At 54.0% G+C, this 17,358-nt stretch overlaps 1 protein-coding gene across 1 annotated transcript in view; it reads left to right on the top strand.

Moving 5' to 3' along the window:
- The window catches only part of P4HA3 (prolyl 4-hydroxylase subunit alpha 3), a 42,423-nt gene that overhangs the window by 13,295 nt on the left and 11,770 nt on the right, over positions 1-17,358 (top strand). The window contains exons 2-8 of the mRNA XM_054015886.1: positions 1,173-1,315; positions 1,988-2,211; positions 6,817-6,966; positions 9,074-9,125; positions 11,219-11,382; positions 12,068-12,244; positions 13,873-13,937. Coding sequence (XP_053871861.1) covers positions 1,173-1,315; positions 1,988-2,211; positions 6,817-6,966; positions 9,074-9,125; positions 11,219-11,382; positions 12,068-12,244; positions 13,873-13,937 — 975 coding nt within the window. The remainder of the gene's footprint in view (positions 1-1,172; positions 1,316-1,987; positions 2,212-6,816; positions 6,967-9,073; positions 9,126-11,218; positions 11,383-12,067; positions 12,245-13,872; positions 13,938-17,358) is intronic.

Here is a 17,358-nt window from a genome sequence, read left to right as displayed (position 1 = left end):
TGGCCTGTGCTACCCAATGCCATGCTGGAGCCTCCACATTTATCTGACAAATACAATTTGCAGAACTTCGCAGAATTTTAAAATATTGTGCACAGGATTTTTAATTTTTTGGCGCAGAATTCCCTCAGGAGTATCCTTCGCATTTGACTGGAGATGGGTGCAAGCTATGGATCTAAATTTCCACCACAAAGGGAGTTTGGCTCTGGGGCTTTGGTTCATCCCATTATAATGACAGGGGGTATTTGTAATATACCTAGTTCCAGGTTCAGATTTTGTACCAGCCCAAAGCTGAATGGTGTGCAGACCTGGGGGGTTCCTTCTGGCCCCTCTGACTGGCCAGGTGACACTCTCCAGTCATCATTGTTTATGGAGCAGTCAGGCTGCAGGTTCAACATGTGACTCCTGACACAGAGGCATTTACTGCAGGGAGACAATCTCAGGGTCTGGATTTGAGCTCAGGAGTCTAATAATGAGGTCAGTGGAAAATACCTTTTTATGAGGACTGATCACATGACTAACATCTGGAATGAGTCAAGCTCTAGGCACCATTTTATGGCTTTCCCCCCTGCTCAGCTGAGCACATCAGAAAATCTAAAGTTAGATCCAAGCTGAAGTCGAAGCAGGGATCTGGGGCTTGGGTATCTCTGAGCCAGACAATGGAGCTGACCATTGCAACTGCTGATATGCCCATGGAAAAGACAAAGTACCAGGCACCACAAGCTCACGTGAGCAGCAGAAAGTGACCCCTTCTACCCCTTGCATTTCTGAGTGGGTTTGATCTGAGCTCAAGCGGAGGGGACCCGGGGGAATGAAAGTCGTTAGAGATGTTAGCTTAGCCCCATCCTGCTCATTCCCGTCACACGCATGTTCTCCAGGGCTTAGTAAGAGAACAGCCCTGGTCTTGTTAGCATAGAAGAGATACCCAGATCCATCAGAGCCCCGTCCTTCCTGCAGCTGAGGGGGCAGGAGCTGCTCACCTGACCCCTGCTTTGTCCTGTCCAGTTTCAACTGATGGCGCTTCCCCCGAGCCACCATCCCCTAGTCTTTCCAGCTCTCACTGCCGAGGAGTTTCCCCAGCTCCGTGCTCCCCCGCCCGCCGCCCAACCTGCTGCAATGGGCCGCGCTGGCTGGTTCCAGTGTCTGTGAGGGATTGCCCTGCTCATGCCTTCCAGGTTTTACAACAAGGTGCAGGATTTGCACCAAGGAACCGGGGGCTCTGCGGCGAACCCGTTACTCGCCTACACGCTGATCAAGAGGCTGCAGTCCGATTGGCTGAATGTGGTGCACAGCCTGGAGGCCAGTGAGAACACCCAAGGTACTGGAGAGGGGGCAGTCCCGAACCCACAGCTGCCGCGTACCCACAGCACTTGACCTGTTTTGAGTCAGCAGATGAGTGCAGTGGGTGGGATTCACAGAGGTATTCAAGCGCCTAATTCCCATTGATCCCCATGGGAGTTAGGCACCTCCATGCCTTTGTGAATCTCCCACCGTGTGTCTAGAGGAGCTGGGGGTTGGGGTTGGGGCTAGAGGCTCAGCTGGTGTCACCTGGCCTGGATCCATCACCTCCATGTAGACATAATGAGGGGGATGCTCAAGGGAGGGATTGAAAGAGGGGGGGAAGGAAATAGAAGAGGGGTGGTGGGGAATGAGGGGGAAGGGGGAGGAAGGTGATGGCCAGGAAGGTGAGGAGAGGAAATGGGAAGGGAATAACAGGAGACAATAGGGGAGAGTCAGGTATGGGGGACGGAGAGGAGTGAGAGCAAGGGGCACAAGTCCAGACAGGCTGGGTAGCCATGGGTGGGCAAACAAGGGGAAGGTCCCATTTGTTCAGCACTGAAAAGCTTTCGGACGGCTTTTCAGGGGAAGCCCCTTCTTCATGAATCCCTCCTTAGCTCCAGCCCATGTAAGCACTTAGCTGGGCACTGGCGTTCCATTCTCCACAGCCCAGCTGACATCCCTCCTCTCCCCCCAATCACTGACATTACAGCGCTCAAGTACGGCTACACGCAGGTGGAGAAGGACCTGCCTGAGTTCGAGGACTTGGAGGGAGCAGCACGGGCGCTGATGAGGCTGCAGGACGTCTACGCTCTGAGCGTGAAGGGGCTGGCGAAAGGCGTGTTCCAGAGAGCCAGCGGCACCCACCTCCCCGACATCTACAGCCCTGGGCAGCTCTTCCCACTCTCCGCTGATGACTGCTTCCTCGTTGGCAAGGTGAGGGGGAGCCATAGGGTCAGCACTGCAGGGGCACGGGCAAGGGGGTTACCAGGCGGTCCCTCAACTTGTACGTAAAAGCATCTCCTATGGAGCCGTCTGCGGGGACGAACTCCAGCCACTAGAGGGGGACAAAAAGCCAGGCTGCGTTAACGTGGGTTGCACGTATCTCATGAAGGCTGATGGGGCTGCTGACTGCAGTGGCTTGAAGTCCCTGTGGGTTAGTAAGAGGACCCAGGTCCATCAATGCCCTGCCCCTCCTTAGCTAATGGGACAGGATCTGCCCACCTGATCTCTACTCAGGGCAGCCAATGTGGGATGAAATTCCCTCCCATCAGGCTCATTGCCAATAGGCCCTGGAGGAAATTTGCTTCCTGGCCACAAATTCAGTGGTCAGTTTAATTGTGTGTGTAAGAAACTGGAGCATTAGCTCTGCTGGCAACTGGGGGGATTGAACTCAGGACCCTCAGCACAAGCCCTAAAGAGCTCCCTTCCACTGTAAGTAGCAGGGTTTGTCACCACTGGGGCCAGCCACTAGGGGGAGACATGGTCACATGCACGAAGCCAGCCTAGGATACCATGAGTACGTGTTATGTGTAGGCCCCTAGTCTTTTCAGGCACAGAAGACACCAGTGAAATGACTGGTAGCAAGTCCACAGCATCCACTCAGTGCCCCTTGATCGACTAGTTCTAATCCAGTCTGTGCTAAACCCATCTCCCCGCACAATTGTCTTCCCAGCTCACTCCGCAGGGACTGGACTGCATGGTGGGCGCAGTTAGGGTGTGAAAATGGGTCACATGCAGGGGCTCCGGCCCTTGGCTAGGCCGGAAGCTGGAGCCGGGCACTGGTAAGAGCTGCCCAGGGAGCCTGGGCCATTGTGGGGAGCCCCAGACCCTCCACCTGCCCTGGGCTGGGAGCTGGGGTGCCCAAGAGCAGCCCCTGGCCCATGTCCCCACCCTCTGGGGCAAGTCACCCAGAGCAGGTGGAGAGTCCGGGGCTCCCCATAGGAGCCCAGGCTCCCTGGGTGGTTCTTGCTACTGTCTGGCTCTGGCTTTTGGCCTGGCCAGGGGAGGGACCTCAAGGGGAAGAGGAGCAGCAGGGGATGGGGCCTCGTGGTGAGGGGGCCTAAGGCCCACCTCAGCCCCCCCCCACCCCCACACACACACACTGGGAAAAGCCTGACGCCACCCCTGAGCCTCTGGCAGGCACACAGCAGCCCGGTCGGGAATCCAGGACAAATGGCGGAAGTCCCCCTGGAGCATGCCCCACCGAGGAGCAGGGGCTGCTACCAGGAGATGCAGCATTAGCAGATCTATAAGGGGGCTACGTCCCTCGTCAGTGTGCCAGGCCGGATACGATGCTCTGCCGCCACCGTGTTCATGTCACACTGTCACAGATTCAAAGCTCACTTTGCTACGAAAGGCTCCACATGCGATTTAAATAAAGGGCCTGCCGTACCCAGCACACGCCGCCTTCATGGGGCCCGTTCACCCGGAGCAAGTATCACCCTTTGAACCAAACAGAGCAGCATAGGCATCCCAGGGAGCCCCAGTCCCAGCTGTGATGGCTAAGCTAGGTTCCCATCTGAGCTCCCCCAGATGGAGCTGGGGGCCCTGAACTCAGGCGCACAAGCGGGAAGCGAGTTCGGAATGCCGCTGACAGAAACAGCTGGGACTCTCTCCATTCTAGCCCAGAATTTCTTTATCCCGAGGAAGCACCAGCCGCAGCATCAGGAGATCTGGGTTCTATTCCCAGCCCTGCCATGTGAACTTGGGTGAGGCACTTCACCCCACTGTGCCTCCGTCTGTCCAGCTGTGAAATGGGGACAATCAGACTTGCCTTGCAAGGGTGACAGTTCCTGGATGTTGTAAAGTGCACAAGTATCAGAGGGGTAGCCGTGTTAGTCCGTATCCACAAAAACAACGAGGAGTCCGGTGGCACTTTAAAGACTAACAGATTTATTTGGGCATAAGCTTTCATGGGTAAAAAAACCCACTTCTTCAGATGCACGTGACCTTGATCATTTGGGGGAAATTATGAAGTTACAGTGATAAGAAATTACACTGGATATTTCTTTCCTCAAATATTGCGAGACCCTTTCTGACTCATCTCTTAGACATTCCTGGCAGACAGTGACAGCAAGCGCTGCGATCCTGTTTCATGCAATCACACCAGGCAAGGAGACGTCTGGTCCCAATCTCTGACTGTGATTAATTACAACAGTCTGGGAGTTCAGTTATAGCCCGGAGAACAGGTTTTCTCATTGCCTGTGGCTATAGGAAGGGAAGGGCTGGGGCAGCAGAGACGTAACTCAGATTTCCTGATTTCTTTTTCCCTCATCATTTAGGAGAACTCCACGGTCCCTTCAGTAGATCTAGGGCACACAGGCGATCGTTCAGCTATTACAAAGTGCTTTATGATCAATTAATTAAGCCCCACAACCTGAAAACAGATAGACTGTGGATGTGCTGAGACCACTGCCTGCCTCCTTGTTTCTGTGTATTCCCCCGGCTGTCTGTATTTACCTGTTGTCTCTTCTTGACTTATACTTAGGTTGTGAGCTCTTTGGAGCAGTGATTGACTTTTTGGCCTCTGTTTGTACAGTATCTGGAACAATGGGGTCTTGGGCCATGACTGGGGCTCCTACACGCTATGAAAATACAACATAATAATAACACCCTTGGGAATTAGGTTAAGTATCACTGGTCCCCATTTACAAAGGATGCAACTGAATCATAGAGAAATTAAGCGACCAGCCCAAGGACACATAGCAAGTCATTGGCAGAGCTAATAGACCCTTGAGGACATGAGCCCAGTCCCCTGCTCTAACCACTAGACTAGACCTGAACTATCAGCATAGAAAACACAAATAAAGTACTGGACCAATACATTTATGCTGGTGAATAACAATCATTGGAATGTCACTGCAAAACCGTCACTTCTTTGGATAAAAAACCTCAAACCCTGTTGCCAATTCTTGCATATTTATCAGCCCCGGCTCCAGCAGTCGTGTCGTGTCAAGTGAAAAATCTCAGTTTTCATTTAACAAAGCAAGTTTCTAGCCCTCATGTTTGCTAAGGAGAGGTTGGAAACGTGACCCCCTAATAGGTCAAAACCCAGAAGGCCAATAAAAAAGGATCCCAAATGTATTACGGTTCAAATCTCATTACTTTGAAGATTATCTCATGATTTTTTGCAGCCAGACTCATGATTCTGGGCGGGGCTGGCCAGACCAGATACTGTGTAAATCCCCCGACCACCACTTTTTAAAATGTTCCGTGTTGTTCTGAACACGGCAAATAATTCAAATCTCAACTCCTGCCCCCCCAAATACTTTTAAAAATGCAGTCAGCGAGACAGCAAAGGAGCAGGGGGGAAATAACAGGAGGAAGACTAAGGGCTGGTCTACACTGATAACTTATGTTGACATAGCTATCTCCCCTCAGGGGTGTGAAAAATCTACACCCCAGGAGATGAAGCAATGCCACCTAACCCCCAGTGTAGACAGACATTCTTCCGTCAGCCCGGCTTCTGCCTCCCAGGGAGACGGATTACCTACGCCAGCCAGAGAACCCCTCCTGTTGGCATAGGTAGTGTCTACTCTGAAGCACTACAGCTGTTCCACTGTAGTGTTTTAAGTAGCTGAATTTACAGCAATCCATGCTTAGCCTCTGCTAGTCCTTAACCTGGATGGAAAGGTCACTGCATGCAATTATCGCTGACTGGATTAGCCCCAGCAGCAATGGAACATGAGCTATGCCCTAATGGGAAAGGGGCGCCCACACTCCCAGGCAAGGACATTACTTGGGGTCCCACCCAGCATGTCTGACTCAGCCACTAGCCCCCTTGCAAGCAGTGGTGCTAAGATACTTAGGGACAGGCAAAACCATCACCAGGGAGAGAAGGCTGGTCATGTGGCTAAGGCACTAAACAGGCACTCAGGATATGTGGGTTCAGGTCTCACCTGGGCTACAGGTTTCCTGTGTGATACTGAACAAGTCACTTAACCTCCCGGTTCCCCTATGTATAAAAGAAATGTAAAATTATGGAAAAATCCTAATTCTTATCCCGCACTCTTCCTCAGTAGATCTCAAAGTGCTTTGCAAAGGAGAGCAGCAGCATCAACCCCATTTTATACCTGGAGAAACTGAGGCACAGAGCAGTGAAGTGACTTGCACAACAGGCCAGTGGCAGAGCACCAAAGAAAAGTCAGCTCTCCTGAGTCCCAGCCCAGTGGTCTATTCACTAGGCCACGCTGCCTCTCGGGAAGTAACAATACGTCCTTTGTCTGTCTTGTCTATGTCGATTGCAAACTCTACAGGGCACAGGCTGCCTCTTACTCTGGGTCTGTACAGCACCTTGCACAATGGGGCCCAGATCGCAAAGGGAGAACAAATAACAATAAGATAGCTAGCAGGGAGTCAGACCAGGGACGCATTTGGCCCACTGATTTCTGTTTGAGCTTTGCTGAGCTGCGGCACTGAGGCCAAGCTGTGTTATAATACGGCCCATGGACGCGTTTCCTTCCCCTCCTGCCCGCACCACCCTCCATGTCCCGCTCCAGCCCTCTGGGTGGATGTGGCATCTCGTCTGATATCCTGCAGGTGGCGTACAACATGGCGGATTACTACCACTCCATTGCCTGGCTGGAGGAAGCCGTCGGCCTCTTCCGCGTCTCCTACGGGGAGTGGAACACGGAGGACGAGGGCAGCCTAGAGGACGCGCTGGACCATCTGGCTTTTTCCTATTTCAAGGTGAGTCCATGGGGCCAACCTTCACCTGCCCAGCAGGGCTGCGTTCCAGATCGCACGGAGCTAGGAACACGGGCCGTTGGCAGCAAAAGCCGGTTGTGCTGTTTCTGTTGGGTAATGTGAGGGCAGGGGCGGCTCCAGGCACCAGCACGGCAAGCGTGTGCCTGGGGCGGCAAGCTGCGGGGGGCGGCCTGCCGGTCGCTGTGAGGGCGGCAGTCAGGCTGCCTTCAGCGGCATGTCTGCGGGAGGTCCGCCGGTCCCGCGGCTTTGGCGGAAATTCAGCGGCGGGGATGCCGAAGGCGCGGCACCGGCTGACCTCCTGCAGGCATGCCGCCAAATTGGCGTGACCAGTGGACTGCCCACAGGCGCGCCGCCGAAAACTGCCTGACTGCCATGCTTGGGGCGGCAAAAAACATAGAGCCGCCCCTGCATGAGGGGCTCTCCATTGGGTGCGTATGGAAACGAGACCTGAACCAACACCCCAGATGCAAACACCTGGGCCCAGCTCCTGGGCTGTGACTAGGGAGCGCACAGACTGGGGAGGGAGGTGAGGTGTCAGTCATGTCTTTAAACCACCTCTGTGGTTTCCTAATCCCGGGCCACCTGGGCACAAGTCAGTGATCACCAGGACATTCTGGCCACGCCTCCTTTTTCCTGGCCACACCCTCTATTCCAGCACATGGGAGGAGGTCCTGTAGGAACCACTACGCTGGCTGTATGCCCAGGAGATCCCCCTATGCTGGGCTGACCCCACCCTACCCCCTAGGGCTGACTACCCCAGTATCAGGCCATTTTGCACCAGCAGCCCGGCATACAGCAGCCGCAGCCCAGCCCTCGGGGATTTGGGTGGGTTTCCAAACCCAGATTGCAGCTGGCTCCTATCTTTATAGCGGGGTGACATGAAAGCCGGATCTCCTCTCCCCAGACTGCCCGGGGTTTGTGGGTCACAGCAGAGCTGGACGCTGCAGCGCAGGCCCATCTCCGGTGGCTTTGCTTATTTGTGCATCAGTCACGAGTTCATCTCACCACCCGCACTGGCCCCCAGGCCAGGAGCCTCTCGTCCCACTCAGTAACAAGCTACCCTCCAGCCAGCCAGAGCTTGTGCCCTTTGTCTGCCGGCCAACTCCCCTCCCTCCATTTCCTCAAATAACAAAACTCTTGTTTCATCTCATCCATTTCCCTGCCTGCTCCGGGGCTGCGGTTGTTTTGCTCAGGCGCCTCCTGCTGACTGAGCGGCATGTTACCGTGCGTGGAAGGAAGCCCCTTCTGCTGGCGTCTACCTGCCCCTTCAGCCAGCCTGGATGCTGTCTTTGAGCCTCTAAGCCACTAACTCCCCAGATCCCTCCCCGGCCCTGCTCCAGTGACTGCAACTGACTGAATGTCCAGTGGCAAGGTGCTGGCACTGGGGGAATCTCATCCTGGCCGGCCAGAATGACTCAGCCTCAAATCCTCTGTCCAGGGGCAGCCTCCTTCCCTCACCCCACCTCCAGGTACCGCTAGCAGCCGCTGGGCTGTCTAAGGCCCGGATAAGCTGGTGTGATGCAGGGCTTCGGCCCCCAGTGATGGCACACTGTGATGATGATGCAAGGTGCCAGCATGACCTGCTCTCTGGATGGACCCACAGCCAAGCCGCACTGCTCCAGAAGCGGGTGGTGCTGGCTGGAGAGGGGGTGTGGCCAGAATACCCCTGTGCCAGCCTCCACTGGGCAGCTTCTAATGGTGCCCAATCGCTAGTGGGATCCGTAGGGGAAGTGTCTTCCCCACTCTGCTCAGGGCACCGGGACCCGATTCAAAGCCCGATGAAGCCACCAGGCCCCCATTGATTTCAGTGGTGCTTTGGTTCAGACTCGTCGCCGTTAAGACTCTGAATCAGCCTGAGCCGTGATGCTCGGATCGGAATCCGAACTCGGAGCGCGCTTGTCCGCAGCCCCTGGTGTGTGTGGGTCAGGGACTGACGACACCAGTGATTCCTGCAGCTGATCTGGCTTTGTTTGGGCCCATTTTTCTGGTGCATGGTGGGAGCAGGGGGCAGGGGGTCCTGGCTTGAGCAAATGCACACCGGCCACCCATCGTAGCAGGGACACCCATGTTTCCTCTCTCTCTCTCCTAGGCAGGAAATGTGTCTCATGCCTTAAGCCTCTCCAGAGAGTTTCTTCACTACGGTATGTGATTGTCAGTGGGAAATCAGTGACTTCCCTCCACTCTGGGTGAAAAGCTGCTTTTCATTGAAACCAGGGGTTCTCCAGCGGTGGCCCATGGAGCCCCTACCCATGCTGTGCAGGATATAACGGGCTGGCAAGGAAGCACAGGGGGGAGGGCTGGAAAGGGCGGGTCTTTCCTACACGGCAGGCTGTAAAACTCCTAAATTGTTGACCTAAATGAGCGCCAGGTTTATAGACCAGCGGTGCTGAGCTCATGCTCACCACAGCTAAGGTGGCGGGGAGGCAATTCACCCCTCCCCCAATTCTGGGGTAGCCAGGGCCAAACTGGCTCCAGGTGCAAGTTAGAGCAGCCCCCGGGTTGCTTTAAAGTAGGCTGGCTGCACCGTTCTGTCACACCAGCCTGGCTGCAGTGTACGGTCCAGGTTCTGGCCCAGTCCCCAGGCAATCCTCCGCTGCCTGATGAAGGCAGCATCCATTCATTCTCTTTCCACCACTGGAGTGGCACAAAGGGACTTTAACTCCGGCTGCAGGTCAAGCCCAAGCTTTTATTGCTCTGACTCTCATGCGTATCTAGTTGTTACACGCTTTTCTAAGTGCCTGAAAATTGTTCCCTGAGAAAAGAACAGGAGTACTTGTGGCACCTTAGAGACTAACAAATTTATTAGAGCATAAGCTTTCGTGGACTACAGCCCACTTCTTTGGATGCATACAGAGTGGGTAAACGTCATAACTAACCGGCCAGTGTGTATGTGCACCACTGACCTCTACTGGCTAGAATTAGCACTGCTCCATAGTATCATATAGAGGTGATAGAGGCCCCACTTTAGCTCAAGTGGCCCAGGGTAGGGCTTTGAGAGCAGAAGGATCTGAGTTCTGTCCTCACGCTCCCCATGAAATTCAGTTTGGCCATGGGACACAGCATGGGATTGATGACAACCGGGAAATCCCTTAGTGACTGTGGATTATAGATTTTAATTAAGGACAGAAGGGACTGTTGTGATCATCGAATCCAGGGGGTCTCAAACTGCGGGTCGCAAGGTTATTATGTGGTGGGTCGTGAGCTGTAAGCCCCACACATGGTGGGGATCCGGCTGTCAGCCCCGTTCATGGCGGAGAGCCTGAGCCCCTCCCACCCAGCTCCACCTCCAGCCCCGCTCCACCTCCAGCATTGAAAATAGTGTTCAATATCAAAAAATGTGTTTTTAATGGATAAGGAAGGTCGCACTCGGAGGCTTGCTGTGTGAAAGGGTCACCAACACAAAACGTTTGAGAACGCTTATCTAATCTGATCTCCTGCAGAGCACAGGCCAGAGGACATCGCCCAGTCATTCCTGGGTCAAGCCCATAACTTGTGTCTGAGCTAGCGTGTGCCTTTAAGAAAGACAGCCAGTCATGACTTGAAGGCCGCAAGTGATGGAGAATCCATCACGGTCCTTGGTAAATTGTTCCAGTGGAATGAGTTACAACTTGTGGAACTCCTTGCCTGAGGAGGTTGTGAAGGCTAGGACTATAACAGCGTTTAAAAAAGAACTGGATAAATTCATGGTGGTTAAGTCCATTAATGGCTATTAGCCAGGATGGGTAAGCAATGGTGTCCCTAGCCTCTGTTTGTCAGAGGGTGGAGATGGATGGCAGGAGAGAGATCACTTGATCATTACCTGTTAGGTTCACTCCCTCTGGGGCACCTGGCATTGGCCACTGTCGGTAGACAGGATACTGGGCTGGATGGACCTTTGGTTTGACCCAGTACGGCCGTTCTTATGTTCTTATCTCCTCTGATGTTATTTGGTGAGAGAGACAAACTTTCGAGCTTGTCTCTCTCATCAACAGAAGCCGGCCCATTAAAAGATACGACCTCACCCGCCTTTTCTCTCTAATATCCTGGGACCGACACAGCTACAACAATGCTGCCTGCTGCTGATTTTACTTGTAGTCAGCAAAGAAGGCCAGAGCAGATGAAGAAATGGCTGTTAAAACGCTATGAAAGCTGACAGATGAACTCAGTCAGTGGTGCCTGTGTCCGGGGAGTATCGAAGCACGGCCAAAGCCACCTGCCAAGGGCTGGGGTAACGTGACTGTGTTGTTCCCAACAGATCCCAGCAACAAAAGAATCGCTAGGAACGTCCTGAAGTATGAAAGGCTCTTGGTGGAAAGTCCAGAGCGCGCCAAGGCTGAGGTGGGCCTGCAGAGGCCGAATGTGACTCACCTGCAGACTAGGGACCTCTATGAAGAGCTGTGCCAGACTCTGGGGTCACAGGTACGGAGCCTTGAGCCTTCATGCAGGGCTAGGGGGTGACGGTGAACGAGACCCACTCACGTCCTCTTGCCCAGGACAGCCCCGATGTGTGCCTCAGCTCCACCCCCAGGTGAGGTAGCTCCCACTGCCCAGACAGTCCTGTTGTGACACAGACGCACATCTGCTAGTGTAACCCGCTGGTCGGTGTTTGTTGTGTGCCCGCCTCTGTGCCCCCTCTCCGGAGGGTTTGGGGCTGGTCCAGCCCCCAGCGCTGGAGCCTGGCTCTAGACTCAGGCCTTTGAGTGCTGCAGGTCCCCTGCTCCGTCTCTGTAGTTAGCCCTGCTGCGGCTGGTGGCTGTCCGGCGAGAACTGGAGGGAGGCCCAGCAGGCCCCCAGTAGCCATCACATAATAGCAACTTTGGGTCACTGTCAGCCTAGGCCAGAGTTGAGCCGATATCCCTGAGCTGACTGGCTCTGTGACCCATTGCCAGCCCCCGGGATCCCAGCTCTTGCCTCGTCAGCGCTGCAGGCGAAGCCTTTGCAGCCCTGTGTAAATTCTAAGCACGATCCCGCTGGGAAAGAGGAAGCATGCGGCTCAGGGCACCTGATGCTGCCCCTTTCCCCAGCACTAGATGAGGTTCAGTCCCCTGTAAACTGGAGTCTCCAGCCGCCTCCTCACACATTCCTTGGACTGGTTTCCTTTCAGCCAACCCAGTATCAGATCCCAGCCCTCAATTGCTCGTACGAGACGAACGACAGCCCCTACCTGATCCTCCAGCCGGTGAAAAGAGAGCTGATCCGGCTGCAGCCGTACGTAGCCCTGTACCACGACTTCGTCAGCGACCTGGAGGCGGAGAAGATCAAGGGGCTTGCAGCTCCCTGGGTGAGTTCATCAGACAAGGCTCCTTGCAGACCTAATGCACACACCTATCCTCATACAGCTCTATGGGGCAGAGAACCACCCGTCAATCACCTAGCAGCCGCAAGAGCTGTCTTTCCAGGGCAAGGGGGGAGGGGATGTGATCTGAATGCAGACAAATGCGAGCGTCTGGACAGCTAGAGGTGGGTCTGAACCCCATCCACACATCCAAAGAAACCCACGAGATAGTTCGGCACTTGGTCAGGCCTTCATGACTCCAGCTCCACTACATCTGCACCCTGTGATGGGATTTTAGCCTTAAGTGGTAGGGGCTTGTTCCTTCCGTGCCGAAGGACGTGGGTCCGAGCCGCACTGCAGCCGAGAACGGGGTGAAGTGTTTTTCAGAACTGGGTGATTTCTAGAAGATCTGCTTTAGTTTAGCCAGGTATTGTGGCAGGGAAGTTCTCTGGCCTGTGCTGTGCAAGAGTTGTAGCCGTGTTAGCCCCAGGATATGAGAGGGACACTGGGGCTCGGGTCAGATCTTTTATTGGCTCGAGTTCTGTGGGTGGAAGAGACAAGCTTTCGAGCTACCTAGAGTTCAGTGTGGCCTTAAAATCTACGAATCCAGCTAAGTTCCTCAACACAGAAGCCGTCTTAGAAACACGAACGACTGTCTGGCCTAACACGCTGGTGGCACGTTCACGGCCTGGCTGCCTGCGCCGGTTGCCGGCTCACCCCTTGGAACAGGGATGAAAATCGCAAGCGATCATACAGCGGTGGCGTGAGATTGTCGGGCGGCTGGTTCTTTAGGAGGGCAGGGGGCTAGTGGCGGATGGTCTCCCAGCCAGAGGAACGCGAGCGAGAAGCTGCTAGCTAGGGGTAACAAAAAGAGAGGGACGGAACTGTCTGCTCATCAGCCCTGAGTTTAAACGCTTTGTTCTGAAGTAAACCACATGCCTCTAGCTGCCTCTCTGAGCTCCCGGAGGAAGACCTGCTGCCATGGTACTGGAGCAAACCAGCCCCCATGGAGAGTAGTAAAACCAGCCCCCATGGAGATTAGTGACTGAATCCAGGGCCGACAAGTCGTCTGGGTCCAGCTCTCCTCTCCCTCCCGCTGTCTGGCCTGTGCTGAGTGTCTCATTGAGGTGGTCGTGGGGCCTGCCCCGTTACAGGGAGGACTGTGTGCTCTGGGAGGAGGGATAGCTCAGTGGTTTGAGCATTGGCCTGCTAAACCCAGGGGTGTGAGTTCAATCCTTGAGGGGGCCATTTAGGGATCTGGGGCAAAAATCTGTCTGGGGATTGGTCCTGCTGTGAGCAGGGGGTTGGATTAGATGACCTCCTAAGGTCCCTTCCAACCCTGATATTCCCCACGGCTACCCCTGAGCGTCAGCGGGGAGGGAACTTGCCGGGCCAGCAACGCCAGCCAGCGGCACAGCACCGAAGCAGCGGGTGGCTCAGTGCCATGCTCTTGCTGGCTGGGTAATAGCGCCCCAGCTTAGATCCCAACTTTGTGGGCCCCATCCCGGCGCAAAGCCTGAATGCACAGATCCATAGCTCCTGCCTTAATCCACCCGGGAGTGTGTGTGGCTGCAGCTCCCGTATTTGTTACGTCCTCTGACTATCTCTTGTGCTCTCGTCTCCCTGTTGCTCAGCTGCAGAGATCAGTGGTTGCCTCGGAAGAGAAGCAGCAGAAAGCCGAGTACCGGATAAGTAAGAGGTAATTAACCCCCCGGGACGTTCGGGCGCCAGGGTTCTCACAGCTGCAATTCCATGCCTGGTCGAACGACCCTGCGGGGCTGCCTAAGGGAAATGGTTTCACTGCCACGGCGTCTGACCCGTCTTATTGTTAATCATATTACAGCAGTATCTAGAGGCCCCCAACTACAGCGGAATCCCATTGTGCTAGGTGCTGTACAAACTGCAATGGGGGGATTGCAGCATGTGTGGACCTACCCGAGCTAGCTTTGGCCTAGCTAGCTCCCGTACCAATAGCAATGAAGCTGCAGCACCACGAGCTAGCTGCCCGATTACATACCCAGGCTCCCTGGTGAGCTTGTACTTGGGTGGCTAGTCCGTGCTGCCGCGGCTTCACTGCTATTGGTACCCAGGCTACGGCTCCACGTGCTGCAGCCACAGATTGCAGCGTAGACACACCCAGGGAGACAGCACCCCTGCCTTGAAGAGCTTACAGATAGACACAGCAGACAGGGGAAAGATTATCCCCCACCCCCCATTGGACAGGTGGGGGACTGAGGAATTTTTATGCCCAAATGCACACAAGACACCCGCTTTATACCTCGCTTGCCTGGTGTAACTCAGTCCAGGAGTCATGCCCGATTGACCTGGGTGTAAGGGGAGAATCAGACTTAGACCGTCTGGGGCAGAGTTCTGGATGTTCAAGGACTCCCTGCCAGGAAATGTGCTGGGGTAGAATCATAGATTCATAGAATATCAGGGTTGGAAGGGACCTCAGGAGGTCATCTAGTCCAACCCCCTGCTCAAAGCAGGACCAATTCCCAATTAAATCATCCCAGCCAGGGCTTTGTCAAGCCGGGCCTTAAAAACCTCCAAGAAAGGAGATTCCACCACCTCCCTAGGTAAAGCATTCCAGTGCTTCACCACCCTCCTAGTGAAATAGTGTTTCCTAATATCCAACCTAGACCTCCCCCACTGCAACTTGAGACCATTGCTCCTTGTTCTGTCATCTGCCACCCCTGAGAACAGCCTAGCTCCATCCTCTTTGGAAACCCCCTTCAGGTAGTTGAAAGCAGCTATCAAATCCCCCCTCATTCTTCTCTTCTGGAGACTAAACAATCCCAGTTCCCTCAGCCTCTCCTCATAAGTCATGTGCTCCAGACCCCTAATCATTTTTGTTGCCCTCCGCTGGACTCTTTCCAATATTTCCACATCCTTCTTGTAGTGTGGGGCCCAAAACTGGACACAGTACGCCAGATGAGGCCTCACCAATGTCGCATAAAGGGGAACAATCACGTCCCTCGATCTGCTGGCAATGCCCCTACTTATACAGCCCAAAATGCCATTAGCCTTCTTGGCAACAAGGGCACACTGTTGACTCATATCCATCTTCTCGTCTACTGTGACCCCTAGGTCCTTTTCTGCAGAACCGCTACCTAGCCATTCGGTCCCTAGTCTGTAGCAGTGCATACGATTCTTCCGTCCTAAGTGCAGGACTCTGCACTTGTCCTTGTTGAACCTCATCAGGTTTCTTTTGGCCCAATCCTCTAATTTGTCTAGGTCCCTCTGTATCCTATCCCTACCCTCCAGCGTATCTACCATTCCTCCCAGTTTAGTGTCATCTGCAAACTTGCTGAGAGTGCAGTCCACACCATCCTCCAGATCATTAATAAAGATATTAAACAAAACCGGCCCCAGGACCAACCCTTGGGGCACTCCGCTTGAAACCGGCTGCCAACTAGACATGGAGCCATTGATCACTACCCGTTGAGCCCGACGATCTAGCCAGCTTTCTATCCACCTTACAGTCCATTCATCCAGCCCATACTTCTTTAACTTGGCGGCAAGAATACTGTGGGAGACCGTATCAAAAGCTTTGCTAAAGTCAAGGAATAACACATCCACTGCTTTCCCCTCATCCACAGAGCCAGTTATCTCCTCATAGAAGGCAATTAGGTTAGTCAGGCATGACTTCCCCTTGGTGAATCCATGCTGACTGTTCCTGATCACTTTCCTCTCCTCTAAGTGTTTCATAATTGATTCCTTGAGGACCTGCTCCATGATTTTTCCAGGGACTGAGGTGAGGCTGACTGGCCTGTAGTTCCCCGGATCCTCCTCCTTCCCTTTTTTTAAAGATGGGCACTACATTAGCCTTTTTCCAGTCATCTGGGACCTCCCCCGATCGCCATGAGTTTTCAATGATGATGGCCAATGGCTCCGCAATCACATCCGCCAACTCCTTTAGCACCCTCGGATGCAGCGCATCCGGCCCCATGGATTTGTGCTCATCCAGTTTTTCTAAATAGTCCCGAACCACTTCTTTCTCCATGGAGGGCTGGTCACCATCTCCCCATACTGTGCTGCCCAGTCCAGCAGTCTGGGAGCTGACCTTGTTTGTGAAGACGGAGGCAAAAAAAGCATTGAGTACATTAGCTTTTTCCACATCCTCTGTCACTAGGTTGCCTCCCTCATTCAGTAAGGGGCCCACACTTTCCTTGACTTTCTTCTTGTTGCTAACATACCTGAAGAAACCCTTCTTGTTCCTCTTAACATCTCTTGCTAGCTGCAACTCCAAGTGTGATTTGGCCTTCCTGATTTCACTCCTGCACGCCTGAGCAATATTTTTATACTCCTCCCTGGTCATTTGTCCAATCTTCCACTTCTTGTAAGCTTCTTTTTTGTGTTTAAGATCAGCAAGGATTTCACTGTTAAGCCAAGCTGGTCGCCTGCCATATTTACTATTGTTTCTACACATCGGGATGGTTTGTTCCTGCAACCTCAATAAGGATTCTTTAAAATACAGCCAGCTCTCCTGGACTCCTTTCCCCCTCATGTTATTCTCCCAGGGGATCCTGCCCATCTGTTCTCTGAGGGAGTCAAAGTCTGCTTTTCTGAAGTCCAGGGTCCGTATTCTGCTGCTCTCCTTTCTTCCTTGTGTAACAATGAAAGGGACTGAGGCCTCTGCAGTCACCTCTCACTAGGAGCTGGGAACTTCTGTGTCCCAGGGTGCGTCCACACCGGAGCTGGAGGGGCAATTCCCAGCTGGAGGAGACGGCCCTGGCTAGTGCCGATCGAGCTAGCGCGCTAAAAATAGAGTAGGAGCCTGTCTGAGCCCATATTCTGGGGTCCGTATTCCGGGCGGCTCTAGGCCACCCCACTGCGGCAGTGCCGCTTCTATTTTTAGCACGCCAGCTCAATCAGAGCTAGCGCAGGTATATTCACTCCGGCTGGAAACTGCACCTCCAGTTCCAATGTCGACGGTCCCGCGACGACGCAACGCGAGGTGATCAAACAGCTGTGAGATGGGAGTGATATTGACTAATTTCCGATGGAAGGGACATTAGACCATTCTCACCTTAGGCTGGGTTTAAACCAGTATCCTCGGAGTGCGGGGCCTCAGATCCCATCCCTGGTCTCTGAGCTTCCCTGCAGTGACAGGCGGG

This window comes from Malaclemys terrapin, chromosome 1 (assembly GCF_027887155.1).
Source record: "Malaclemys terrapin pileata isolate rMalTer1 chromosome 1, rMalTer1.hap1, whole genome shotgun sequence".
NCBI classification, from domain to species: domain Eukaryota; kingdom Metazoa; phylum Chordata; order Testudines; family Emydidae; genus Malaclemys; species Malaclemys terrapin.
The sequence above is the reverse complement of the archived record's forward strand: the minus strand, read 5'-3'. Positions and strand labels throughout refer to the sequence as shown.